The sequence below is a fragment of the Peromyscus leucopus genome, chromosome 15 (genome assembly GCF_004664715.2).
Source record: "Peromyscus leucopus breed LL Stock chromosome 15, UCI_PerLeu_2.1, whole genome shotgun sequence".
Classification (NCBI taxonomy): domain Eukaryota; kingdom Metazoa; phylum Chordata; class Mammalia; order Rodentia; family Cricetidae; genus Peromyscus; species Peromyscus leucopus.
Window position 1 is genome coordinate 27,377,043 of NC_051076.1, and position 27,132 is coordinate 27,404,174.

At 40.6% G+C, this 27,132-nt stretch overlaps 1 protein-coding gene across 6 annotated transcripts in view; it reads left to right on the forward strand.

Moving 5' to 3' along the window:
• The window catches only part of LOC114687756 (intelectin-1a-like), an 87,678-nt gene extending 61,655 nt beyond the window's left edge, over positions 1-26,023 (forward strand). For 3 of the 6 annotated variants that reach the window (XM_037211244.1, XM_037211245.1, XM_037211242.1), the window contains one exon: positions 25,747-26,023. In XM_037211244.1, coding sequence (XP_037067139.1) covers positions 25,747-25,899 — 153 coding nt within the window. In that variant the 3' untranslated portion in view covers positions 25,900-26,023. Of the gene's footprint in view, positions 1-7,961; positions 8,053-9,154; positions 9,240-9,638; positions 9,739-9,930; positions 9,995-11,276; positions 11,376-12,984; positions 13,233-13,554; positions 13,714-14,083; positions 14,205-22,007; positions 22,112-25,746 lie in introns of those variants that run through there. The other 3 variants (XM_028863141.2, XM_037211241.1, XM_037211240.1) reach the window with 3 other exon arrangements.
• The last annotated feature ends 1,109 nt before the right edge of the window (positions 26,024-27,132 follow it).

Genomic DNA, 27,132 nt, shown 5'->3' on the forward strand with positions numbered 1-27,132 from the left:
GAGGCAGGCTTTGAAGTCTCTTTCCTAAGCTTCCTTTAGTGTGATAGTCAGTCCACTTCCTGTTGCCTGCAAGATCTAAAACTCTCAGCTACTTCTCCAGTACCATGTCCACCTACACACTGCCATGCTCTCCACCATGATGATAATGGACTCAACCTCTGAAAATGTAAGCAGCTACCCAATTAAATCTTTTCCTTTATAAGAGTTGCCATTGTCATTGCTGTGGGATGTTCAATCACACGGTGAACCCCGAGTTTGCATTAATTAAAAAAAAAAATCAACCTTAGGTCAGGAGGCCCAATTAGCAACTAGCTGACAGAAAGTAATCATAGAGAGTGATAGAGTGTCTGGAGGATGATAGAGAGATGCACAGGAAGTAATAGGGAGGAACTTAGTGTAGGGTGAGTTCTTTTGTTTTGGCAGAATGGAAAAACTCACTCTTTCAGAGATGCCAGCAAAGAGAGAAGGTCATCAAGTTGCTACTCATCCTCTCTGAGCTAGCAAGTTTCCAACCCAGCCTTTGACTCCAGGGTCTTATTAATAAATAGAATGATAAAGATTTAATTAAAAGCTGTATTTGGCAGGAGTAATATAGTCAGTGCCTGTGGAAACAAAACTCCCACCAGGCAGTGGCCTGAATGGCTGGGCCACTGCCATGGAAGTAGGACAATGACTACAGAACCACATTTGCTGGCTAAAACAGCAGCAAATTAATGCACAGCCTCTGTGCCCAAGAAAAACAACATGGCACAGTGTCTCTTCATAGCAATTAAAACCCTAAGACAGTGGCCCAAGTGAAAATGCCTCGGAATAGATAATAAGGAACCTGAACACTCCATCTTCTGTAACCAGGCAAGTCTTCCAGTGGAAGGATTGGGACACCAACCTAGCTACAAAACCTTTGAACTACAATTTTTCCTGGCTACATGATGTGCTAGGATACAGATGGTACAGAATTTCTGGGAGTGGCCAACCAATGGCTGGTCCAACTTGTGACCCAGGCCATGAGAGGAAGCCCATGCCTGACAATGTCTGGAGGGCAAGGAACCAGAGTCTAGATAGTCCAGATACCAAGGATAGAACCAAAGGTGACTGGGAGGGAGTCAATGAAATGATTCCTAATGATATTCTGCTATACTTGTAGACTAGAGCCTAACATAATCATCATCAGAGAGGCTCCATCCAGCAACTGATGAGAGCAGATGCAGAGACACACAGCTGAACATTAGGTGAAGCTTGGGGAATCCTGTGCTAGATGGGGAGGAAGGATTGTACGAGCTAGAGTGGTCAAGAACATGGCCCACAGAATCAACTAACCAGGACACATAGGTGCTCACAGAGGTTGAACTAATTATGGATCCTATATGGGTCTGACGTAGGTCCTCTGCATATGTTATGCTCTCCTTGTAGAACTACTAAAGTGGGAGTGGAGGTTGTCACTAACACTTTGGCTTGCTCTGGGGACCCTCTTCCTCCTACTGGGTTGCCTCATTCAGCCTTAATATGAGGGGATATGCCTAGTCTTATTGTAACTTGATATGCCATGTTTAGGAAGCCTGTCCTTTTTTGAAAGGAAATGGAGGAGGAGTGGATCTAAGGGAGAGTAGGGGTAAGGGAGGGATTGGGAGGAGAGGAGGGAGGGAAAGCTGTTATCAGGATGTAATATATGAGAGAAGAATCAATTTTTAGAAAAAGAATATTGCTATATCAGGATTCACAGTCCTGATATCTGAAGAATAAGCAACCAGAGCAGCAGAAACACTTGAAATCTCCCATCCCTGCACAAAAAGGATTCAGGGAGACACCAAGCCTGCAATGAACACAATTTATTCTCCTTTCCTGTGTCATTAGCATTCTAGTAACTAGATAAGTTTTTCCTCATGCATGTGAAACCACAGACTGCAGAAGTCTGGGTCCCACACCATAAAGTTCTCAACGATAGAACAGAAGCACGGCTGCTTCAGTTATCTCCTGGCTACTGCTGTACCCAATGTGAGTTCCATATCCATTCCAATCAAATGCAGAGAATTCTCACACTACTGAGGGTTACTTTTGGGAAGAATCCTCCTCCACCAATGCAGTGCTGGAAAAGAAGGAAGAGAAGAAATAGCAATGAGAGGTCAGCTGGTGATATGGTCCAGATATGAAGTGTCTTCCCCAAAGGCATTATGCACTGAAGACCTCGTCCCCAGTGTACGTAACATCCAGAAGCAGGACTTTGAAGAAGGCTTGACTATAAGGACCCTGCCTTCAGGGGGATCGGGATCTGTCCCTGATCTATGGGCAGGCTGCTGGAACCCAGTGCCTGTGGTGTGACACCTTGCACAGCCTTGGTGCAGTGGGAAGGGGCTTGGACCTGCCTAGGCTCAGTGTGCTGGGCTCTGCTGACTTCCCATGGAAAAACTAAATTTTGGGAATGTGGGCATGGGGCGTGGCTTGGGAAAGAGAGCTGTGGGTGGCAGGAGGGAGGAGAAGGGATCTGTGGATAGTATGTTGAATGAGTAGAAAATTTCTTTTTTTGTTGTTTTTTTATTATTATTATTATTTATTTTATTATTTACAATATTTTTAATTATGTGATTTCATTACAATATCATTTGAACTATTTCCAATAAAGAAAAATGAAAGAAAGAAAAAAAGGAAGGACCCTGCCTTCATCAAGTGGCTAATCATTGATGGGTTCATAATTTTGAACTGACTATTGGAAGGTAGCAAATCTATAATTGGGAGTGGGGGATCTGGTTAGATGAAAGAGATCACTGGAAAAGGAAGTTTAATGTGTCAAGCAAGAGGGGAGCATGTGCTTTCTTGACACAAATGTACCTATGTGGAAGCGGAATTAGAGGATAATCTCCAGGTATTGTTGGTCCTTGACTTTCCACCTTGTTTGAGACAGGTTCTCTTCACCACTGTTTTAGCCATGTTAGCTGACCTAAAGATTTGGGAGGGTTCACTGCCTGTCCCCCACCCCTCGAGGGGACACTGGAATTACAGACACCCCCACTACTGTGTGCAGCTGATCACCAGACTTGCATCTCAAGTTCTTTACCCACTACGCCATCTTTTCACCCACAAAGAAGCATGATTTTGAAGTTGACTTGCCTTGGCCTTTCATGCTGTTTCACGGCTTCCTGGCCACCATTCACTAAGCCACACTGCTCTGATATGCCCTTCGGGTAGAATGTTTCTGTCTCACCATAGATCTAACAACAATGGAGCCAACTGACCACTGGCTAAAATCTCAGAAAGAATGAAACTAAACAAGACTTTCCCCTTTTAACCTGTTTCTCGATAGCCAAGTTCAGTGGACTCTTCATCACTCATCAGACTCTCCGTTGGTTTTATCATTCTGTTTGATCCATAAAACCCCCCTCCATTGGTTTTAGTGGCATCACTGTCTCTTCCCGACTTTCCTTCAACTTCTGTGAACCTTTGTTCTCAGGTTCCCAGGCTAGACTTTTCCTTCATGAATTCCTTAAGCACCACGTCCCAGAGGGGACACATGTTTCAGTTCCTTGTAGCTTGTGCCATGCCTCTGCCTTAAGTTAACCAACTGTTCACTGATGACTCAAACTGTCTATTTGGAGTCCAAATGTGTCTTTAGCTAAAGATCTTAAATTTACCTGCCACTCAAATTACTATTCAGGCATTTCAAGTCCCACATGAAAAACAAGGTTAGTTATAGCCGTGTGCCACTTAACAATGGGGATTTATTGTGATAAACTCATTGGCTGTTCTGACCACAGTATAATCATCATAGGGTGTCCTCAAACAGTCTAGAATCACCATGATGTTTCTAGGCAGTACCAACACATGAAACCACTGTATCACTGTCATCTAAGCAATCCATCACTGACCAAAGCAGGTAGCAGTGTATGAGTATAAATTCCTCCTTGATTCCAAACCTGGTCTTCATTCACACATTGTGACTTAATAAATGATATCCATTGACTTTGAACTTGCTGTTTCCATGTCATAACCTCCCAAGTAGCAGAATATGTTCTGTCACACCAAGAATTACTTGTGTGCTATTATAGAGAAAGATGATTATAGGCAATGAAAGTATGTTGCAAAGTTCGAAATCTAGAGGAAGTCAATTGGAATGTTTCCACCACAAGGAAATGCATATTTGAGAGACTGACAGGCTTAACCTGATGTAAACATTGCATGATCTATTCATGTATTGACCCATCACAGAGGATCCTATTAATGTATAATTTTATGTTATTAGTTAAGTAAACTTAATTTTAATAAGATTTTTTTAAACGATATTCACTCACCCAAGTGAAAACCATAAAGTTATCCTAGACACCTCTTCCTGTTCTATGTATTTGTCTGGTCTCAAATTTTAAATCATCAGTGTTCATTGGCCCCCTACACGGGTCCTGCCCTACTTCATGCTTTCATGCCTTTCCTTTCCCACAGGTTCAACTTCTAGTCAGTTTAGAAACCACTGGTCAGCAAGTACCTCTAGAGAGAGGGGGGAAAGGGGAAGGAACATCTCTCAAGATGGCTACTAATTTCTCCCTTTCAGTGTCACATGCCTGTCATCCTAGCACTGGGAAGCTAAATGCAAGAGGATCGGAAGTTCAAGGACATCCTCACTACATAGTGAGTTTAGAACCAACCTAAGATATATGAGACCTGTCTCAAAAACAAAAACCCTTTCCTGCATTCAGTACTCTGCCATTGCCAGTGCTCAATGTAGCCCCTAGTTTTTGTTTGTTTGTTTGTTTGTTTTATGGCACTAGGAACCAAAACCCAGGGCCTTCTGCATGTTAGGCAAATGTTTTACCACTAAGCCATACACAAGCTCCTTAGTTTATATTTCTATTGTACTTCAAACATATCAGATAACAATTACACACTTGTGTGAATGTCTAACCTACTAAGTGCTAGCAAGGAACATGGCATGGCATGTCTCCTGGGCCTTTACAGTGTAGGTGCTCAAACAAGCTATGCTAAATGATCCCTGGGCCCCAGCTGTTCCCAAGGAACACCTGCCCAACTCAGCCCCAGTTGCTGGCCAGTTGGCAGGGCTCCTGCAGGAAGGATCCCCTTCCCCAAGACCCCCCAGCAGACCCTACAATCTACATGCCCTGCCCCCACACTCATCTGCCCAAGACCCCTGCCTCTTCCTGAGCCTTGTAATCCAACCCCCAGCTCTCATCAGGTCCAGAGAGAGAGCTCTCATTGGACAAAGAGCTGTCATTGGACCAAGAGTAACCTCAGGAGACAGAGAATCTGCCAGCCCTCATTAGACCAAGAGTGGCTTTCTGAGAAGTAGAATCAGCCCCCTCTCATTGGACCAAGAGAGGCTTCCTGAAACAGAATCTGTCAACTCTGACTGGACCAAGAGCCCTGATAAGACCAAGAATGAATCCATGAGTCACAGAATCAACTAGCTTGGGTTGACCCAAGAGCAGCTCACTGAGACACAGAGCTGCCTGCTCCAATTAGACCAAGAGCTAAGATTAGACCCAGAAGGGCCCTCAGAGACAAAGACACAATAAACACAGAGTAGACTAACAGCAACTCGCTCAGACACAGGCACCTCTTATACCTATTAGACAAAGAGATGGGCAGACATCAAGGCAAAAGTACATACAACAACATAAAGACAAATACAGCTTCACCAGAATCTAGCCCTCCTCCAACAGCAAGACCTGAACATCACAAGGTAGAAGAAGCAGAAGAAAGCAACCTTAAGAAGAGCATCATGAAGAAGTTAGAGGTCTTTCAAGAAAAAAATGAAAAATGAAATTGAGGAAAAAGTTGAACAAAAAAGTGGAGGAAATCAATAAAGAAACTGAGAAAAAAGTCAAACAAAAAAATGGGAAGAAATCTATAAAGAAATAGAGGAAAAGACAAATAAAAAATTGGAAGAAAGCAATAAATCCCTTAAAGAAAACCATGAAAGAGCAATAAAACAGATGAGGGAAACAGTTCAAGACATGAAAAGGAAAATAGAAACAATGAAGAAGACACAAACAGATGGAATGCTGGAAATATAAAATCTGAGTAAATGAACAGGAAACATAGATGCAAGCATAACCAACAGAATACAAGAGATGGAAGAAAGGATCTCTGGTGTAGAGGATACATAGAGGAAATGGATTCATTAGTCAAAGAAAATGCCAATGCCAGAAAAGTCATAACACAAAATGGCCAAGAAATCTGGGACACCATGAAAAGACAAGCTGTGCAAAACAATAAGCCAATAACACACTGGCACTTGTGCACACTAAATTTCATATTCTTCAGACGTGACTGAAAGGTGAATAGGAACCAGATTTTCATAAGGAGACCTTCCCTTTCATTATCTCCATCACTCTCCATCACAATCAGGGGACCTCCTTGTCACCAAAGCTTCCTCATCATACCAGGAGAATGGACACTCTGATGACCAAGGAATGAAATATCAAAAGGGGCCACCTGTGAGGGGCTCAGGACCCTTTTCTGAGACTGTTACTTTGAGGAAGTCTGGCTTCCAAGAGAATCTGTTATTCTTGGCAATCCCCACCTCATTCTGCCTTTTGCCATAAACTAGAAAAATAAATAAATAAACAGAAGGGTCTAATGATTCCAGGTTAAGGGAGTATCAGGTAGCTTCAGAAGAACTGAGTGCACCTCCCCTCCCAATCAGTCTGCACAATGACCTCTAACCAGAGAAAGTGTCTGTGATAGGGAGGCAAAGAGCCTGGGTGAGGTCTACCAGATGTCCAAAACTCTTCTCGTAATCCTTCCTCACAATAAGTATCTGTACAAACCCTGGAAAGGACACATTTCACTCTGAAAGCTAAACCCTGGGTAGAGAATGACAATACTTGGATATTTTTATCTAGACAGAATTTCTGATCCCTGAGACCAAGCCAGCTACAAAGAAAGGTCACACTCTCACACACACATGGGACTTTGGGCCTAGAGACCTGGTCTGCCCAGTCCAGAGATCAGGGTCTTACCTGTTCCTAATCAGTACCGTATGGCTTATGGCTCCTGTGGTCACTGGTGAAACAGGGGTGGGTGGCTTAGTGAGGCAAATATATATATGTTTTTGGTTTGTACTGTTTATGTTTTTTAGCAATTATTTTTATCTTTTTATTAAGAGAATCTTTTCATTCGTTTTACAGACCAATCAAAGATCCCCTCTTGCCTCCTCCCATCCCCCAGCCTCGCCTCCAACCCACCCCCTACTCCCTCCCACAAGAAGGCAAGGCTTCCATGTGGAAGCACATTCAGTAGAGGCAAGTCCAAGCCCTTCCCACTGCCTTAAGGCTGCCTGAGGTGTCCCAGTGCCAGGGACAATTGTAGAAGCCATGCCACATTGCCTGCCTGAGTTAAGTTTTTGTTGTCCAGTACTGAGCCACTTACCAGAAACTTGTGACAGGCCTGGACAAGTCCTGAGTTATTAGAAAATAATTTAGCATTTCCTTATCTTTCTGCTACACTGACCATTAGCAACAATGTTTTGTGGTTGGGTTGCTTGGTTGGGTTGCTTGGCAACTCAATAGTCCCCTGGTGTTTTCCCAAAGAAAGCTTCCTGGTCTGCTTACTATAAAACCTGCCTGAGGAAAATATAATTTTGCAGCTTGATCAGAATACTGTCTTGCTGTCAATTCTTTGTGTCTCTTGTTCCTTTCATTCACCATTTCCCCTTCTAGGAACTCCTCTGAACATCCCGCTGGCTGGAACATCCCATCATAGGTAGTGGGCTCCAAAAAGCCCACTCATGCACCAGAAATGGATTCTGATCCTACCACCACGGGGCCTCCCAAGCAGATCAAGGTACACAACTGTCTCACCATGCAAAGGGCCTAGTCTAGTCCATGTAGGCTCCACAGCCATTGTTCCAAATTTCATGAGTTCCCTCTAACTTGGTCTGGTCATTCCTGAATGTTTCCTCATCATGATCCTGATGCACTTGCTCATAGAATCCCTCTTCTCTCTCTTTGCCTAGACCCCTGGAGCTCTGTCTAGTGACTGGCTGTGGATCTCTGCATCTGTTTCTATCAGTCATTGATGATGATTACATAGTAACTTTGTAACTTTTAGGTATGAAAAAAATCCTCTTTGTAATGAACTTACTATGGGGAATATTAAAAAGGATGTTTAAAAACACAAAGAGAAGATAGAAAGATGATAGATAGTCCCTGAAGGAGTGTGTGTGTGTGTGTGTGTGTGTGTGTGTGTGTGTGTGTGTGTTCCTCTTTTTTGATGATCCCAGAGACTTAAGTTTTGACACACTGGCTACCCCAGAGAATTAAGTTTTACTCCCTCAGATAGAAAAGTCAATTGAGTAATTAGTCAGAAACTCCATGGCTCCTTCAATTACTGAGCTGCAGAAGGCTGGTCCTTGCAGCAACAATCTAGGATCATTAAAATAAAGTAGTACAGACAGGGTTTTATGTAGCCCAAAGTGGCTTCCAACTCACTGTGTAGACAAAGATGGCCTTGAATATTCACTTAAAGTGTATAGATTATCTTTGTGTGAACAGTTTTACTTTTTTATTTTGTTTTTTGAGACAGGGATCTTATGTACAAGATATTGTATCCCAACCTAGATATGTAGTTAGATATAAGCTTAAACTTCTGATCCTACTTCCACTTCCCAAGCCCGGGAATTTCAGGCATGTCCCACCATACCTAGTTTACTTGATGCTAGGGATTGAACCTATAGCTCATGTATACAAGGCAAACAATCTACCAGCTGAGCTACATGCCTCTGGTTTGTTCTATTCTAAAAAACTATCCAAATTACATGGTGTAAATCAGTCCTTTGAACATAAAAAGATATAAAATATAAACTTACCCAAAAGCTCACTCCCAAAGCATTGTAGTATTATCAGTATTGTAATAAAGTTTGTACTGAAGATGTTTCATCGCTGAGGAAAAGCCAACTCATTCCATTATAGCCCAAAGTGGTGTCTAAGAACTGGAAAAAGACCAATGGTGGGGAAAGAGGAAGTTCAAAGTATCTTCAGAGGGGATTTCTGGTGATTTAATCCCAAATGCAGTCTTCTGTAAAATTTCACTATGACAAAATCAAAGACAAAATAGTGAGGGTTGTATGGAATTCAATTAATGCAGTCTAAAGGTTTATATTTATTCTTAAATGATCATTTACTATTAGTCGTGAAACTTTTCTTTTCTATAGTGAAGTTTGATGGTGTGTACCTATAATCCCAGCACTTGGGGAGTGGGATGAAGACAATCAGTTCAAGATCATCTTCACCTAAACAGTGAGTTTGAGGCCAGGCTGGACTGAAATGTACTCTTTAATACATTGTACCCTAGCCCCTGAAAAAAAAAAAAGGTGTCTTCTCCTATGACATGAGGATAACTATAAGTATTTGCGGTTTTTAAGTTCTATCTTACAAGAAAGACAAAAAAATCCAATTAGATGTCAAATGTTGCAAGTCTCATCTATTTCCTTTTTGGAAAATAGGTCGATGAAATTCTCAAACCTGGAGATAGTGCTAGGATATGACCTTTAATATTTGACTTTTAGAGACTTTGAATCCCATAAGTCAACACTGTACAAAGAACTTTCCCGCAGTAAATAAAAGTTGCCCCTCCGGTGGCATCCTGCCAGGAAAGGGGGAGCCTGGCAAAGCCTGGGCTATTCTCACCAGGCTCTTCCCATAAAAGGATAAGAGCTTCACCATGACCACACTAGAAACTCTACAGAGAGAGGGGGGCATATCTCCACTCAGCTGGCAACTCTGAGTTTCTGGCCAGGTATGGAGGGGGAAGGTAGTTGCTGTCAATGGGATAAGGAGGGTGGACTCCAGCTCAGATCTGCTTTAGTCACAGAGATGTGAATTTAACAGAAAGGAATGAGCCTTTAATTGGACTAGATAGGAGCTCAGACAGTGATAAGGGGAAAAGGTGGTCTGGACTGAGACTGACCTTCATCTTGCTTTTCTCTAGATGACCATGAGCCAACTCAGATTCCTGCTGTTTATCATCCTGGCCACCAGAAGTTGCAGTGCTGGTGAGTCTTGCTGCAGGAACCCAGATTCCTCAAATCACCTCTAGCTTTAAAGACAGTCAGCACTAGACTGGGTTGCTTCCAACACCTGGGTCTCTGAGGGCTAGAGATCATGATTTTGTTGTTGTTTATGGGTTTTTTTTGTTTTTTTTTAAACAGAGTTTTTCTGTGTAGCACTGGCTGTCCTAGAACTCACTGTGTAAACTAGGCTGGCCTCAAACCCAGAGATCTTCCTGTCTCGGCTTCGTGGGTGCTGGGATAAAGACGTGGGTTACTATATCTTGACTGATCATGCAATTTTTTTAAAAAATGAAATGTAATACAATTGTATTGTATTATTTTCTCATTCTGTTTCCTTCTTCTAACCTTTCCCAATTATCCCCCATTCCCACATTCTAAAAAATAAAGTTCTCTTTTTGATTAATTGTGGATATATATATTTCCTGGATATGTAAATACAACCTAGTCCATTCCCCATAAAGGTGATGCCTGTGAGATGCAGGCTGGGTGCTGAGTGCCTCTTGAAGGAACAGGCCAGTGGCAATGAGATTGTTGAGGTATGTCCTGGTCCAGATTCTGTACTTGTGTGTAGTTCTAGGTGAACTTCCACAAGAACTGTGTCCTAACCTTGTCATTCCTTAAGCTGAGGACCTTTGCTTTAGGGTTTCAATACCAAGTGAGTAGTCTGGTTTGTGCCTAGAGAATGTTTTCTTGAATTCTGCACTCTATGAGAACTCAGGGTTATTTTAAATTGTGCAATTACTCTTCATTTCTGTTTTAAGAAAAAAGGCAAGTTGATAAATGTCATATACTTGATCTCCACATGATAGTCTTTGTAAGCTCGACATTAGGCAATAAGGAACTGAGGCTACAGTAAATACAACCCAAAAAATACTTGAACCTGAGTAGCTCTGACCCCGGAGATCTTATTTGTTTCCACCCTTCTAGGTTCTCAGAGGACTTTGCAGAGTGAGGCTAGTTTGCAAGGCTTCTTATTCCAGGGTCTCTTGGTCAAGCCTCTGCACTGTCGACCTCACAACCCATGCTTCAGGCACATTAGCCTCCCTGCATTTCCTCTACTGCAAAGCTGGACTTCACTTTATTCTCCTTTTTCAGGACTTCAGACACAAAGTTCTCCACACCTTCAAATCTCTTGTCTTTCTTCCTAGTTACAAATCTTGTTGATTCTCAGAGTGAGGCTTTGAGAAGTCATGGAATGAGTTTAGGGTGAATAACAAGGGGAAGCTGGGTGTCACATGAGAGTGAAACTCTACATCTTCTCTAGTTGAAGAGAAACTGGATACCAACAGATGGGCCAATCCTGTGTCTGCCTCTCTGTTCAGAAGCTGCAAGGAAATCAAGCAGAAGATGACTGGGGCACAAGGTGAGCAACAAGGCATTTAAAGAGCACACTGTAATCCTAACACTTGGGGGCCCAAAGCAGAGGACTGAATTTTCCAAACCAGCCTGGGGAGATCCTATCTCAAAAGTAGAAACAAATAACCCAGTTAGGAAATCAGAATTTTGTCCTCTGGAACAGCTTTTCTGTTTTGATATAGAAAGTGTAGTAAAATGTACATAGTGGATTAAAATTGCCTGTAGATGTAACTAACCGTCTTATTAAATAAGAAACACAGAAACAATGTAAAGGAGAAAGCCGAGAGGTCAGAGCTCAGAGCTAAAATCTCACCCTTCCTCCTGCTGTCCCAGCTTCGAGAAAAGAGACCTACTTCCTGTCGGTTCTTTTTTTTATAGTATGTTGTTCTGCCTTCTCATTGGTTGTAAACCCAAACACATGACTGCCTCATCACTGTCTGAATGTACAGCCCCCTAGGTCTTAAAGGCATATGTCTCCAATGCTGGCTATATCCCTGAACACACAGAGATCTTATGGGATTAAAGGCGTGTGCCACCACCGCCACACTCTTGCTATGGCTCTAATAGCTCTGACCCCAGACAACTTTATTTATTAACATACAATCAAAATCACATCTCAGTACAATTAGATTACCACCACAATTGCCACTTAACTAATTTTAAGAGTTTTCAAAGTGAAGAACAATTTCCACAATGATATTGATCATCACTATCCATGTCCACAAGTTTTCATTCCTTAAATAGCAATTCTGTAGCAACCAAGTAGTAAATTCCTGTGTTCCCTGTGAACTGTTCTGTTTCCTACTTCTCTAATCTGTCAATTCTTGATAACTCATATGAGTAATCTGCCTTATTTCATTAGCATTCTCCAAGGCTCATACGTGTTATAGAATAGTTACTTTAGTTAAAAATATTATTATTACTATTATTATTATTATTGCATAGATGTGAATGTCTGTATTTGGTGTTATATATATGCAAGTGCAGGCATACAAGTACATGCAGAGTTCAGAAGAGGACATCTAGTCCTCTGGAGCTGGAGTGACAGGTACTTGTACACTGGTAAATGTGAGTGCTGAGACCTTAACTCAAGTCCTCTGCTAGAGCAGTACTTGCTCTTAACCATGAAGCCATTTCTCCAGCCCACTTCATCCTTTTGATCTATTGGATGTATAGGAATGTACACAATATATAGTCTGCATATTAGACAGCACAGTATATTGCTTATTCATTTTACTGTAGAGAAGTACTTGACCTGTTTCTGCCTTTCAGGTCTTGTGTCCAGCTCTTGTAACAAACATGAATGTACATAGCTGAGGCCCTGTTCCCAGTTCTGTGGTTATTTACCAAGTGAAGTTGTTAAGTCCTTTGATAATACTATGTTTAACTTTAGGAGAAACATCACTGTCAGTTTGGGTAATTCTGTGTTCAGCCTCAGTCAAAGAAGATTGACTTTCTGAAATCAGGAAGATCCAAATATCCCCAGGGACACCTGTAATAGGACACTCAGGATATGAGGCATTAGCCATGGTTGTACTTCCTGGACTCATTCTGCCTCTGGATCAGAGATGGATAAAGAGCCTGCACACAGGACTGTGGACTGGTTTTCTCTACAGATGGCCTCTATTTTCTCCGCACGGAGAATGGTGTCATCTACCAGACCTTCTGTGACATGACCACTGCAGGTGGTGGCTGGACCCTGGTGGCCAGTGTGCATGAGAACAACATGGGCGGGAAGTGCACAGTGGGCGATCGCTGGTCCAGTCAGCAAGGCAACAGAATCGACTACCCAGAGGGGGATGGCAACTGGGCCAACTACAACACCTTTGGGTCTGTAGAGGGGGCCACAAGTGATGACTACAAGGTTGGTACACTCTGTGGCCACTTGGGAAAGGGTGAGGATGTGAGTGTAGTTCAGGCATGCCAGGGAGAGGGTTGGAAGGTTGCCCTTCAACATAGGGCTGAAGAAGTGAAAAATTATCTTGAATCTCAACATCTACCCAAGTGGACTTTTTGGTAAGTGTGTGGTGGGACCATTGTCCTTGGAATTGTGGGTAACTGACCATGGCTTGCCATCTGTCCACCTGGAAACCAGAGAAACCAGCTGTGCTGAGGCCTCTACATGTGGGTCTTTTGCTAAGTGAAATCTACTGATCTGGCTAGGCTCAGTGTTGGTTGCTTTCCAGAACCCTGGCTACTTCGACATCCAGGCTGAGAACCTGGGTATCTGGCATGTGCCCAACAAGACTCCCCTGCAAAATTGGAGGAACAGCTCCCTGCTGAGGTACCGTACCTACTGTGGCTTTCTACAGCATGTGGACAATAATCTATTTGGACTGTTCCAGGTAATCAAGACTGCTGTTTGAGGCTGATTTTGATGTGTGTGGAGAGAGAGGCAGATGTTTGAGGTTCAGCAGGTTGTATTGTATGCTTCTCTTATTTTAAAGTGTAATGAGCCAAGGAAGGCAAATGTAGGGGTATGTGGAAAATAGAGGAGAGGGGAGAAGTAGAGAGGGGGAGAGAAAAGAGGAGAAAAAGGGGCAAGTGTCTAGGGTTTCAGAGAGACACAGACATAGGAAAGGATTCTCTCTTTTCTGACTCGTTTGGAAACAATCTCAGTTACTGGACACATGCTGTGCTTCTCCACGCAGGGCAGTGTTCCTGTGAGTGCCAATGCCGCCATCCTTACCCAGGGACTTCTTTTGTTCCTTGTAGAAGTACCCAGTGAAATATGGAGCAGGGAAGTGTTGGACTGACAATGGCCCAGCTTTCCCTGTGATCTATGACTATGGTGATGCTCAGAAGACAGCCTCTTATTACTCCCCCAGTGGCCAGAGTGAGTCTTTAATGCTTCTATGAACCCTCTGCAGGACACTTGATAAACTCAATTATGATAACTGTCATTTACCAAGCACTACAACCTGTTTCTCTTCTATTGACTGCTTGTGTTTTCTTTCACTTCATTCACTTGATTGCCCTTGGGCTCTAAACTATTACTAGCCCCTTTTACAGATTAGGAAAGTAGAGCACTGAAGGTCCAGGAACTTGTCTGAGAGCACAGATCATAAGCAGGAGAGTCAGCATTTGTACTGGGGATACAAGGATCCAGAATCTACTCTTAGCAACACCATTATCAGTTAGAGGTTTCTTAGAACAGACCAGGTCCATGTTCATAGGGCTGAACAACAGGAAAAATGTGGAGTTTTATTTCTGTATTGAGGAGTGACTGCCATGTTGTTTAATATAAATATAAATGTGGCACATACTCTTTATAAATCCTATGCTTGTCCTCCATAATTCAAAGCTCTTCTTACTTATTCTTGGGATGCAAGGCTTTAAAGAAAAGTTAGCAAAATAAATGCAAGCAGGACCAGAATGTATAGATGTAACTAACCGTCTTATTAAATAAGAAACACAGAAACAATGTAAAGGAGAAAGCCGAGAGGTCAGAGCTCAGAGCTAAAATCTCACCCTTCCTCCTGCTGTCCCAGCTTCGAGAAAAGAGACCTACTTCCTGTCTGTTCTTTTTTTTATAGTATGTTGTTCTGCCTTCTCATTGGTTGTAAACCCAAACACATGACTGCCTCGTCACTGTCTGAATGTACAGCCCCCTAGGTCTTAAAGGCATATGTCTCCAATGCTAGCTATATCCCTGAACACACAGAGATCTTATGGGATTAAAGGCGTGTGCCACCACCGACACACTCTTGCTATGGCTCTAATAGCTCTGACCCCCAGACAACTTTATTTATTAACATACAATCAAAATAATATTTCAGTACAATTAGATTACCACCACATTTCCCCTTTTCTATTTTAATAAAAAGAAAAAAAGCAAAAGGTTATAACTAACAAAAGAAAAACTATATACAAAAGTACAATAACTATATACAATATATACAAGTAATAAATACCTAAACAGGTATTTGACAAATCAGAGAAAACAATTCCATTATCTATCCTATTTTGGTAAATCCAAGATGTATCTAATGCACTTTCTATCCTAATTAATTTTCAACTATAACTAACTAATCTTCAACCATAACTAACTAATCTTCAACTCCCTCAGAGACCCAAGAAGGGAATAATATTAGCTAACAAAAATAAAAACAGGAAGTGCATGCAAGCAACTTCCAAAAAATTTTGTGAGTTGACAGAAACAGCCAGCTGCCTAGGCAGTCACCTGAGGTTTCTCCGCAGTGTTGGGGCATCATCTTCAGCCTATAGGCTTAGTGTATCTGACAGACTCATTTGTGAAGTAGGATGTACACAAGGTCAACAGTTCAACCTCACATTGGGTGAGAGCAGTCCACGTACCAGAAACACCTGAATTCCACTAGTGTCCTGTCATGATTCAGGATTTTAAATTCTGGAAATTGTTGACAGTTTTTTAATTCAGCTGTCCATTCTTCTTGGCTGTGTATATATGGCTTCATCTCAGCATCCCCTTCTTCTCCACATCCCTCTATTAAATGCCAGTCTACTTTTGAGAGGCATGGGCTTTCAGCTGCTGTTCCATTGTACAACAGAACCCATCGGCCCTCTGCCTGTTAAGCTGCCTTCGAAGAAAAGGGCACTGTACCTTTTCCGGATGCGAAGGCCACTTCAGGGATGGGGCCATATTGTCCTGGCCTCAGAAGATGCCTTTTGATAAAGCCATAACCACACTTGTTTTGGCAAGAATCAGTAGTCCCTTGTTTCGTGATCTGTCTGTCCATTTTGTCCTGGTGATTCGAGGATACTTTGTTGTCCAGTGGCTAACTTTTGCCAGAATGAAAGTTGACTCCATATGCAGTTTCTTCAATGCCCATATTTTCTCTAAAGTAGATTGGTACTGCCAGGAGCCGACATGTCTCAAAAAAGAAAAATTTTCTAAGTTATTAAAACATTTTAAATGCCATATTCTGTAGATCTCTGAAGGGTTTGAAGATGACCTGTCTAAAACATCTCTGCTCAATTTTTAAAACATATCTAATATGACTACAAGTTCTATGATAATGTCTAACTACTAGCTTTCATTTCTTTATATCCTAATAGTTAATAATAATAACATTCAAGGATCAGAAATTTGCATTACATTGTTAAATGGATGGAATAAATACAATTAGAAATATACATATAGCATTTTCTAACAATATCAGTTTCAAATTTGTATACAATATAAAACAATTCAATCCAATGTAAAGTATTTAAAACTAGTAATTGTCTTTTCCTTTTCTTTCTTTCTTTTTTTTCTTTTTTTTCTTTTTTTTTTAAACAAGAACCTTAAATCTAATCTCCTTTGCTTAGCCTTTTTCCTAACCCTTGACAATAACTTGTAACCAACCCCCCTAAATACTGAAAATTATCCCAGACCCAAAACCCATTAAAAAGACCAAAAAACCACCCGCCCCACACCACCTCTTTGGGAATGTGGGCGTCGTATTCTTAAAATTGCTTCCTGCTGGGTATGGGCGAAGTTTTCTTTATCCTGAAAGAAAAATTTTAGGTTAATTGTCAAATTCTAGGAGAGGTAACTATATCCTTCATTATCCAGTCTGTGTATAATGCCAAAGTTCAGGGTTTATCTCAAGTCCTTATTCAAGTAGTCTTTGAGACTGGATCATCTCAGCTAGTCATCTCAAATTTGCTCTGAGCACCTTGTAGTTCAAAGCTGATCTATGGATGATGTTTGTCAGCTTAATGATATTATTATTGTCCATGTGGAATTGTTGTTGTTGTGGGGCCCCATCTTCTTTCTGGAGACTTCAGTTGATGTTAGGCCTGGCCATGATTTCCTGCAGAAAACTGATAAGAGACTCGAAAACAAAAACATATATATGCAGCTAGCCTTTTTTCTAGAATTAGTTAGTACTCTATATGACCATTCATATCTTAACAAAGTTTAAAATGTATATATATATATATTAATCTTGTAAATTTTGATATAAAATGTATACTTTGAGAAAAGTTTAAAGAATCAAAATAGAATCAAAGAGTTGAGATTAGTAATAGAATAGTCCCTTAATTTTGCTTTTGTCCTGTTCCATAGCAGAAGATGGCTCTTATTCTGGCATGATACAGGGAGTTTGCATTTTCCTTTTAACAACATGCTTGATTTTAAAGAAGGAGAGAGCCATTCTCCAACTCCAAAGTCAGCTTTAAATTTTAATTGAACTGGGACTATTAGAAAACCAATAGTGTTAAATCTTTAGAGAAAAGCAGAAACAAACATTTAGGAAGACATAAAAAATTTTTTAGATAATATATACCCATACACCGTTTCACTCTGTTTCTTGGGATAGATGATTTGTCACTTTTCTTCAGTTGTCTCATTTGTCCAGTGTTCTTCAGATTCCTTAACCTTCATTCTCCTAAAAGACAAAAACAAAAACCTTTCCCCAAGACTAATTTTGGGGATGTTTCCTCTTGACAAGTTATTATCTGATTAAATGAAAAGGCATGTGTTATTGATACAAGTTAGTTTAAATTGGATGTTCATGCTGGTTGATGAACTATCACCTCCTCAATTAAGAGGTCTCTCTTGTTCAAATCGAACCTTTATCAATTTTGATGGTACCCACAGCTTATCTTCTCCTGTAGAAACAAAAGCAAAACCTCATCCCCAATGTAATACATACCCTGGTTTCCATTCTGAGGTCAGCACATCCTTAAAGTATATAGGCTGATTTAATTCTGTAGTTTTTTCTATTATCCAATGTCTCTCTGCAGCTGTTGTTCCTTTCTCATTGGCATTCAGAAAATTCAAAGTTAGAAGAGCATTATGCAGTCTATTTCTGGGGGTTTTTGTTACCCATTTCTGTTTGTTTAGCATATCCTTTAGAGTTCTGTTTGATCTTTCTATAACTGCTTGACCTGTAGGATTATGTGGTATGCCTGTAATATGCTTTATATTGTAATAAGCAAAAAACTGTTTCATTTTAACAGAGACATATGATGGAGCATTGTCAGTTTTGATTTGTGCAGGTATACCCATGATGGCCATAACTTCCAGCAAATGAGTGATTACAGAATCAGCTTTTTCAGAACTCAAAGCAGTTGCCCATTGAAATCCTGAATAAGTATCGATAGTGTGGTGTACATATTTCAGTTTTCCAAATTCTGCAAAGTGAAACACGTCCATCTGCCAGATTTCATTTCTCTGAGTACCCTTTGGGTTACATCCTGCTGGTAATGGCGTTTGATTGTAGAAGGAACAAGTAGGACATTTCTTTACTATTTCTTTGGCTTGTTGCCAGGTTATGGAAAAATCCTTTTTTAAACCTTTACTATTGACATGATGTTTTTTATGAAATTCTGAGGCCTCCAGCACATTTCCTATCAATAATTTATCAATCTCATCATTGCCTTGTGCTAGAGGGCCTGGCAGACCAGTATGGGATCGAATGTGAGTTATATATAAAGGATGATTCCTTTTCCTGATTGTACCTTGTAATTTAATAAATAGTGAAGTTAATTCTGAAGCATCAGGGATAAATTCTGCAGTCTCAATATGTAACACCACTCTTTCAGCATACTGAGAGTCAGTTACTATGTTGAGAGGTTCTGAAAAATCCATTAATACCAACAGAATAGCATACAATTCTGATTTTTGAACTGAATTATACGGACTTTGAACCACTTTACTTAAATTTTCTGATTTGTAACCTGCCTTTCCTTCTTTGTTGGCATCTGTATAAAATGTACGAACTCCAGATATGGGTTTTTGCCGTACAATTCGAGGCAAGATCCAATCAGCTCTCTTTATAGGATCAACTCTATTGCTTTTGGGATATTTGCTGTTAATTTCTCCCAAAAAATTACTGCAAGCTCTTTGCCAAGGTTCACTTTCTGTCCATAATTTTTCAATGTCCTCCTTAGTCAATGGTATGACAATTTCTGCTGGGTCTATGCCTGCTAATTGACAAAGTCTCAGTTTTCCTTTGTAAATCAAGTCAGAGATTTTTTCCACATAAGTTTTTAATTTTTTATTTGGTTTATTTGGTAAAAATATCCATTCCAATATAATATCTTCCCTCTGCATTAATATTCCAGTAGGAGAATGCCTAGAAGGTAAAATAACCAAAATGCAATCCAGCTTTGGATCAATACGATTCACGTGTCCTTCATGCACTTTCGTTTCTACCAAGGCTAATTCTTTCTCAGCTTCAGGTGATAATTCTCTTGGACTATTTAAGTCCTTGTCACCTTCTAAGGTTTTGAACAAATTAGTCAGTTCATCATTTTTTACTCCAACAATAGTTCGTAGATGAGAAATATCTCCAAATAATCTTTGAAAGTCATTAAGAGTCTGTAGTCTATCTCTCCGAATTTGCACCTTTTGGGGTCTAATTTTTTGTAGCTCTATTTTATATCCTAAATAATTAATAGAATCTCCTCTTTGTATCTTTTCAGGAGCAATTTGTAATCCCCAGCAAGGCAAAATTTTCTTTACTTCTTCAAACATTATTTCTAAAGTATCTGCATTTGAGTCAGCTAGTAAAATATCGTCCATATAATGATAAATTATAGATTTAGGAAATTTTTTACGTATCACTTCCAATGGCTGTTGTACAAAATATTGGCACAGAGTTGGGCTATTCAACATTCCCTGAGGGAGGACCCTCCATTGAAATCTTTTAACCGGTTGAGAATTATTATAAGTAGGCACTGTAAAAGCAAATCTTTCTTTGTCTTTTTCTTGTAAGGGTATTGAAAAGAAACAGTCTTTTAAATCAATAACTATGAGAGGCCATCCTTTTGGTAACAGAGTAGGCAAAGGCATCCTAGATTGTAGAGAGCCCATTGGCTGAATTACTTTGTTAATTGCTCTAAGGTCTGTTACCATTCTCCATTTACCAGATTTCTTTTTAATAACAAATACAGGAGAATTCCAAGGGTTGGTTGATTCTTCAATATGCTGAGCATTTAACTGTTCTTCTACCAGCTCTTCTAAAGCCTGGAGTTTCTCTGTTGTTAAAGGCCATTGCTGGACCCATACAGGCTTGTCTGTTAACCATTTTAAAGGTAGAGCTGTTGGTGTCTTTGGAAGATCATCAGTTATTGTGCCCTGTTCTTGTATAATATGGATGGCTGGTGACCACTCATTAGAACAATATCTTCTAATATTTCTCTCAGTAACATGTGCTAGTTTATGATTTGTTTCTGAGATTGGAGGGATGTTAATCTGAGTATTCCATTGTTGCAACAAGTCTCAACCCCACAGGTTCATAGTTATGTTAGCCACATATGGTTTTAATTTTCCTCTCTGTCCTTCTGGACCTATACATTCGAGCCATCTTGCACTCTGTTTCACCTGAGATAATGTCCCAATTCCTAACAGTTGAACGTTTACCTCCTGAAGAGGCCAAGTTGGATGCCAAAATTCTGGTGCAATTATGGTAACGTCCACACCTGTGTCTACCAGACCAGACAACAAAACACCATTTATTTTTATGTTATGACTTACCAAATCTGCGTAGAACAGTAGAAATCCGAGGGGATTTTCAAAGCAGCCACCTAGTGTCCCAGGTGTAAATCCAAAGAGAAAGAGAGAGAGAGAGAGAGAGAGAGAGAGAGAGAGAGAGCAAGAAATCGTAGCTGGCTAAAGTTTAAATGCAGCCACGTGTTCCCTCTTGTGCCGAGTCAAGGCTTGGGTCTGGCTTCCTTAAGCTCCGACTACGTGCGTTGGCTTTACAGGCAGGGCCCTGTTCGGCAGGGCAACTCTGAGTTGTTTGTAGCACCGGCTTTAAGCAAGCAGGATTTAAGCAAGCAGCTCACCGATAGTCCAGCCTGAGGTCAAGCAGAACTAGACCCAGGCTAAGAAGCCGCTGCTCCGACTAAGAAGCCGATCGCCGCCGGCCGCCGCGTGCCGCCACCGCCGCCACCGGCCGCCTGCCGCCCTTGCGGGAAAGCAGACCTGCCGCCAAGCCAAGCAGTTTTTAATGGATTCTTGTCACGTTGGGCGCCAGATATAGATGTAACTAACCGTCTTATTAAATAAGAAACACAGAAACAATGTAAGGAGAAAGCCGAGAGGTCAGAGCTCAGAGCTAAAATCTCACCCTTCCTCCTGCTGTCCCAGCTTCGCGAAAAGAGACCTACTTCCTGTCGGTTCGTTTTTTTATTGTATGTTGTTCTGCCTTCTCATTGGTTGTAAACCCAAACACATGACTGCCTTGTCACTGTCTGAATGTACAGCCCCCTAGGTCTTAAAGGCATATGTCTCCAATGCTGGCTATATCCCTGAACACACAGAGATCTTATGGGATTAAAGGCGTGTGCCACCACCGGCCACACTCTTGCTATGGCTCTAATAGCTCTGACCCCCAGACAACTTTATTTATTAACATACAATCAAAATAATAATTCAGTACAATTAGATTACCACCACACTAGCACTTGCTAACTGCTGTGACAAGCCCTTGGAGATATTCAGTAGAGGCCTTCCTGTATAATAAATTTCTTCATTCGAGCTCTGGTAGACAGGGACCTTTTTTTGAGGACTGTCTCTTCAGGTCTGTGGATAGGAGTAGGTAAGGCTTCCCCAATGGGTCTGATATTTTAGACTGTATATCCTGAACCTGCAACGATAAAACTCTGGGTTGACAGCTATTTCTAACATTTTTCTTGAATGCTGTTTTCTGTCTCTTATTTTCAGATGAATTCACTGCAGGATACATCCAATTCAGAGTGTTTAATAATGAAGGAGCATCCAATGCCTTGTGTGCTGGGATGAAGGTCACTGGATGTAACACTGAGTTTGTGAGTCTGTGTAGTAACCAATGAAGCTCATGAATAAGACTCAGGTTGCCAATGTGCATCTGTGTATTTTCAGTATGAGAGAATGCCTTGTTAATGTATGTACATGTATGAAAGTGAGATCTTTCCCTATACCTTGCTTGGTCACAGGGATCAGAACTTCTGTCTAGATAAAGATATCCTGTCTTAAGACCATAGTCAACATTTCAAACTTCTAATTGTACTGTTGCTCCATGGTTATCTTTTAGGATAACACACTCAGTTACCTGGAATGAAGGTGACACGTATTCAGGACATCCTGGGCAAGCCTTTGGGGACTGAGATTGTTAGAGAGTCACTCTCCACCCAGGATTTAGCTTTTAGACTAAACAGATCCTGCCCATCCCTTTCCAGGGCTTGTACAGATTTTCATTTCATTGTGTTGAAGGGTTACTAGGAGAGTGATGGACACCTGTTAAACCTCATGCAGGCCATTCTCCTTCCTATTTCAAGGAATTTCTCCTGCAGAAACCTAACGTCCCCCTGAGACTAGGATCATTAGACTTATACTGCTTTGCTCTGTTTTGTTTTCTAATAATTTTGGCCAAAGGCAGGTTGAGAATGTAGTCCTTTTATTGCCACAGTGAAGGCTGTATATAACAAGTTAGCATGTTCTGGCCAAGCATGGTGGTGCACATCTTTAATCCCAACACTTAAGTGGTAGAGACAGGCAGATCTCTCTAAGTTTGAGGCCACCCTGATCTACATAGTGAGTTTCAGGTCAAGCAGAGCTACATAGTAAGACCCTGTCTCAAAAGACAATAACAAGTTCCTTTGGGATTCAGCACTCCTAAAGCCTGAAAAAAAGGGTCATCACTTCCTGGCAGGTGATTCTGAAGATGTCAGTATCCATTTATTGCTAAGTCATTAGCTTGTCCTTCACCTGGTCAAGATGAGGCAGCTTTGATGTCAAGGAGGACCTTGGGACTATGTTGTGAATGATGAAATGGGGAGAGCATTTAGTAATGTTGAGGGAGTAACAAGCTTTTTTCAGTTTTGGTATGTAAAATGAATGTGAAATATAGGAAGAGCTCATTTTGGAAATGTTAACTTGAACTAGATTGGAAACACCTTTTACATCACACCAATGGTTGTTGGACTGTATATGTGATGAGTACCACTGCAATGTTTTAATGTGCATGTAAGATTGATGGGAGCATTCTTTTTTTTTCAAAGATGACACTGGTGGCCTAGAGTTTACAGATTCTAACTGAGAAAAGACTAAGCATAAGGAAATAAGTATTGAAATGGTTTCCATGGTCCAAATGAGAGTGATGTAGTTTGATGGAAATTTGGGGGTAGGATGGGCAATAATGAATTCCAAAGATTTTAAATTTTTTAATAGTTGAATACAGAGAAAGGAAGAGAAAACATTTTTTATTAATTTTATACTTTTCATTTGAGTAGGTGAATATCAAACAGTAAGCCAAGATTTTTGGATGCTGAATATGTTTGGGATTTAGGAGGGATAAACAGTCATATGATGCTGAATTTGAAACATTTATTTGACTTCATTTGTGTGTGTGCACATGTGTATTCAAGTGATCACAGATGTCAAAAGGAGACATTGGATCTTTGGGAATTGGCATTAAAGTCTTTTGAATGGATGCTGGGATCTGATATGGATGCTGGGATCTGAACTTTGGTTCTCTGATAGAGTAGTAAGATATCTTAACCTTGGGGCCTTCTTCCCAGCCCCCATGCTACTAGCTTGTTTGTGTAAGATTTTATTTTGTCTTATTTCACATATATTTGTTTTAAATATATGAGTGTTTTACCTGCACATATGTATGTGTATTGCTTGAATTCTTGGTGCTCTTGAACAAGAAGAGGGCATTCTATGCCCTGGTAACTGGAGTTACAACAGTTGTGAGCCCAATATGGATTCTGAGACCCAAATCTGGTCCTCTGCAAAAGCAGGAAGTGCTCTTAACAACAGAGCTGTCAGGGTTGGGGATTTAGCTCAGTGGTATAGCAATTGCCTAGCAAGTGCAAGGCCCTGCATTTGATCCTCAGCCTCAAAATAAAAAGAGTCCTTAAATGGATTTTTAAAAAGCCGCACGGTGGTGGTGCACACCTTTAATCCCAGCAATCGGGAGGTAGAGGCAGGCAGATTTCTGTGAGTTCAAGGCCAGCCTGGTCTCCAAAGCAAGTTCCAGGAAAGGCTCAAAGCTACACAGGAAACCCTGTCTCAAAAAACAAACAAACAAACAAAAAAAAAAAACCAGAACTGTCACTCCATTCCCAATGTTACATCCTTTGATCAATGATGGATGTGGTATATAATGGTGATCCCAGATGATCTATATTGCCTACTAACATTGTAGTCATTATAACTTGTGTAAGTACAGCCTAAATTATTCATAATGACAAAATTGTCAATGAACTTTCCCAAATAAATCCCCATTCTTAAGTTATGTGTGACTGTAAGTAACTGTGTTTTTATTGTGTTTGTTAGTTAGTTTGTTTGTTTGTTTTCATGTGAAGTATAAGCATTGAGGAGTAATTTTAAATTTCAGTCCAATCTTTATGTCTTAAATTTAAGAAATATCTGGATTGGAGGTAGGGATTTTAAGTCATCAGTGAATTGTTCATAATGAAACCTAAAGGGGTAACACAAAGTATAAGAGAGTTGTAAATATGTCCTCTCTGGGAAGTAGCACTTAAGAAATTTGTAAAAGAAAAGTCTTGCCAAGGAATCTGAGAATGAAGGTTCAGAGAAGTTAAAGGAAAGGTAGAAAGAGACAGTGATGCCACTAGAGGGATTTTATGGATCAAATAGAGTGATACTGCCAACAGATAGTCTGAACTCATCAGCTATATTAGTCAGTTTTTTGCCTCTGTGATAAATACCTGAGAGAAACAATATATGGAAAGAAGGATGTGCTTGCTAGTTTTATGACAACTTGACACAAGCTACAGTCATCTGAGAGGAGGGAACATCAATTGTGAAAAAGCCTCCATAAGATCAGGCTGTATTAGCATATAGAGCGCTCCTTAATTGCTGATTGATGAAGGAGTTCCAGTCCATTGAGGGTGATGCCACTCCTGGACTAGTCATCCTCAGTTCTGTAAGAAAACAGACTGAATAAGCCATGAGGAGCAAGCCAGAAAGCAGCACTTTTCCATGGCATCTGCATTAGTTCCTGCCTCCAGTTTCCTGTCTTGAATTTTTTCAATGATGAACAGTGATAAAAAAAAAATGAGCCAAAAAAAACTCTTTTCTACCCAAGTTGCTTTGATCATAATGTTTCATCACAGCAACAGTAACCCAGATTAAGACAAAGGGCTTTGCTAATTTTATTGGTTTCCAAGATTTTAACCTGTGGTTGCTTGACTCTATTGCTTTTAAATCCATAGTGGGACATGATAAATATAATGCAGGAAAGATCAAAGCCAGGAAAGACCAGGAAAGGCCAGGGCAAAATACCCTTCAAAACATGCCACTCACACCTCATATTTAATCCCTTCACCAAAACTCTGCCTCTAAATATTACTAATACTGGGGATCAGGTCTTCAGTACAAAGCACCTTTTCAGAGGGAACTTCATACCCAAACCATAACATCTCTCATTGCTATGTGCACCCTTGTTTTTCAGCACTGTATCGGTGGAGGGGGATACTTCCCAGAAGGTAACCCTCGGCAGTGTGGAGACTTCTCTGCATTTGATTGGAATGGTTATGGAACTCACAATGCATACAGCAGTAGCCGGGATATAACTGAAGCAGCCATATTTCTGTTCTATCATTGAGAACTTTGTGGTGTAGGACCCAGATGTCTCCTCTAGTCTGTGGACTCGCATGCATGAAGAAAAACTTACCTAGTAACTACAATGCTAATGACACAGGAAAGAAGAATAAATCATGTTCATTGCAGGCTTGGTGTCTTTGTGAATCATTTTTGTGCAGGGATGGGAGATTTTTTTTTTAAAGAGCTTCTGGTGATCTATTTGATTCTCTTGGATATCAGTCCTGGTAATCCTGATACACAATATTCTTTTATTTTATTCTTCTCTCAAGTATTATATCTTGACAGCAGCCTCCCCTCTCTCCTCTCCTCCCAGCCTCTCTTCTAAAGTCCTCTCCTCCAGATCCACTATTCTTCATTTCCCTTCAGAAAAGGTCAAGCTTCCCAAGGCTATCAGCCAAACATGGCTTATTAAGTTACAATAAGACTAGACACATCCCCTCATATTAAGGATGGACAAAGCAACCCCATAGCAAGAAAATGTTGTGGAATATTCCTTTACACTGTGTGAAGTTATGTTACTGTGGTTAGTTTAATAAAAAGCTAAATGGCCTATAGCTAGGCAGGAGATATAGCAGAGACTTCTGGATAGAGAGAGCTCTTGGAAGAAGATAGGCAGAGTTGCCAGCCAGACACAGAGGAAGACAGACATGAAGGAGAAGAGGTAAAAGCCAGGAGCCAGGCAATAATACATAGATTAATGGAAATGGGTTAATTTAAGTTATAAAAACTAGTTAGGAAGAAACCTAAGTTAAGGCCAAGCTTTTATAATTACTAATAAGTCTCTACATCATATTTTGTAAACTGGTAGCCCCTAAGAAAAATCCATTTAAACAATGATGTCAGAGTTGAGTCACATATTTCTATGTCAGACCCAAGAAAGCTTGTAAACAGAGATTCTCTTCGCATTCTGTCCTGTAGCTGCTACACATAATCACCCAGTGGCTTATATTAATCATAAATGCTTGGCCAGTAGCTCAGGTTTATTACTAATCAGCTCTTACACTTAAATTAACCCATGATTCTTTTTTTTTTTTTTTTTTTTTTTTTTTTTTTTTTTTTTTTTTTTTGGTTTTTCGAGACAGGCTTTCTCTGTGTAGCATTGCGCCTTTTCCTGGAACTCACTTGGTAGACCAGGCTGGCCTCAAACTCACAGAGATTCACCTGCCTCTGCCTCCCCAGTGCTGGGATTAAAGGCGTGCGCCACCACAGCCCGGCCATAATTCTTATATATGTT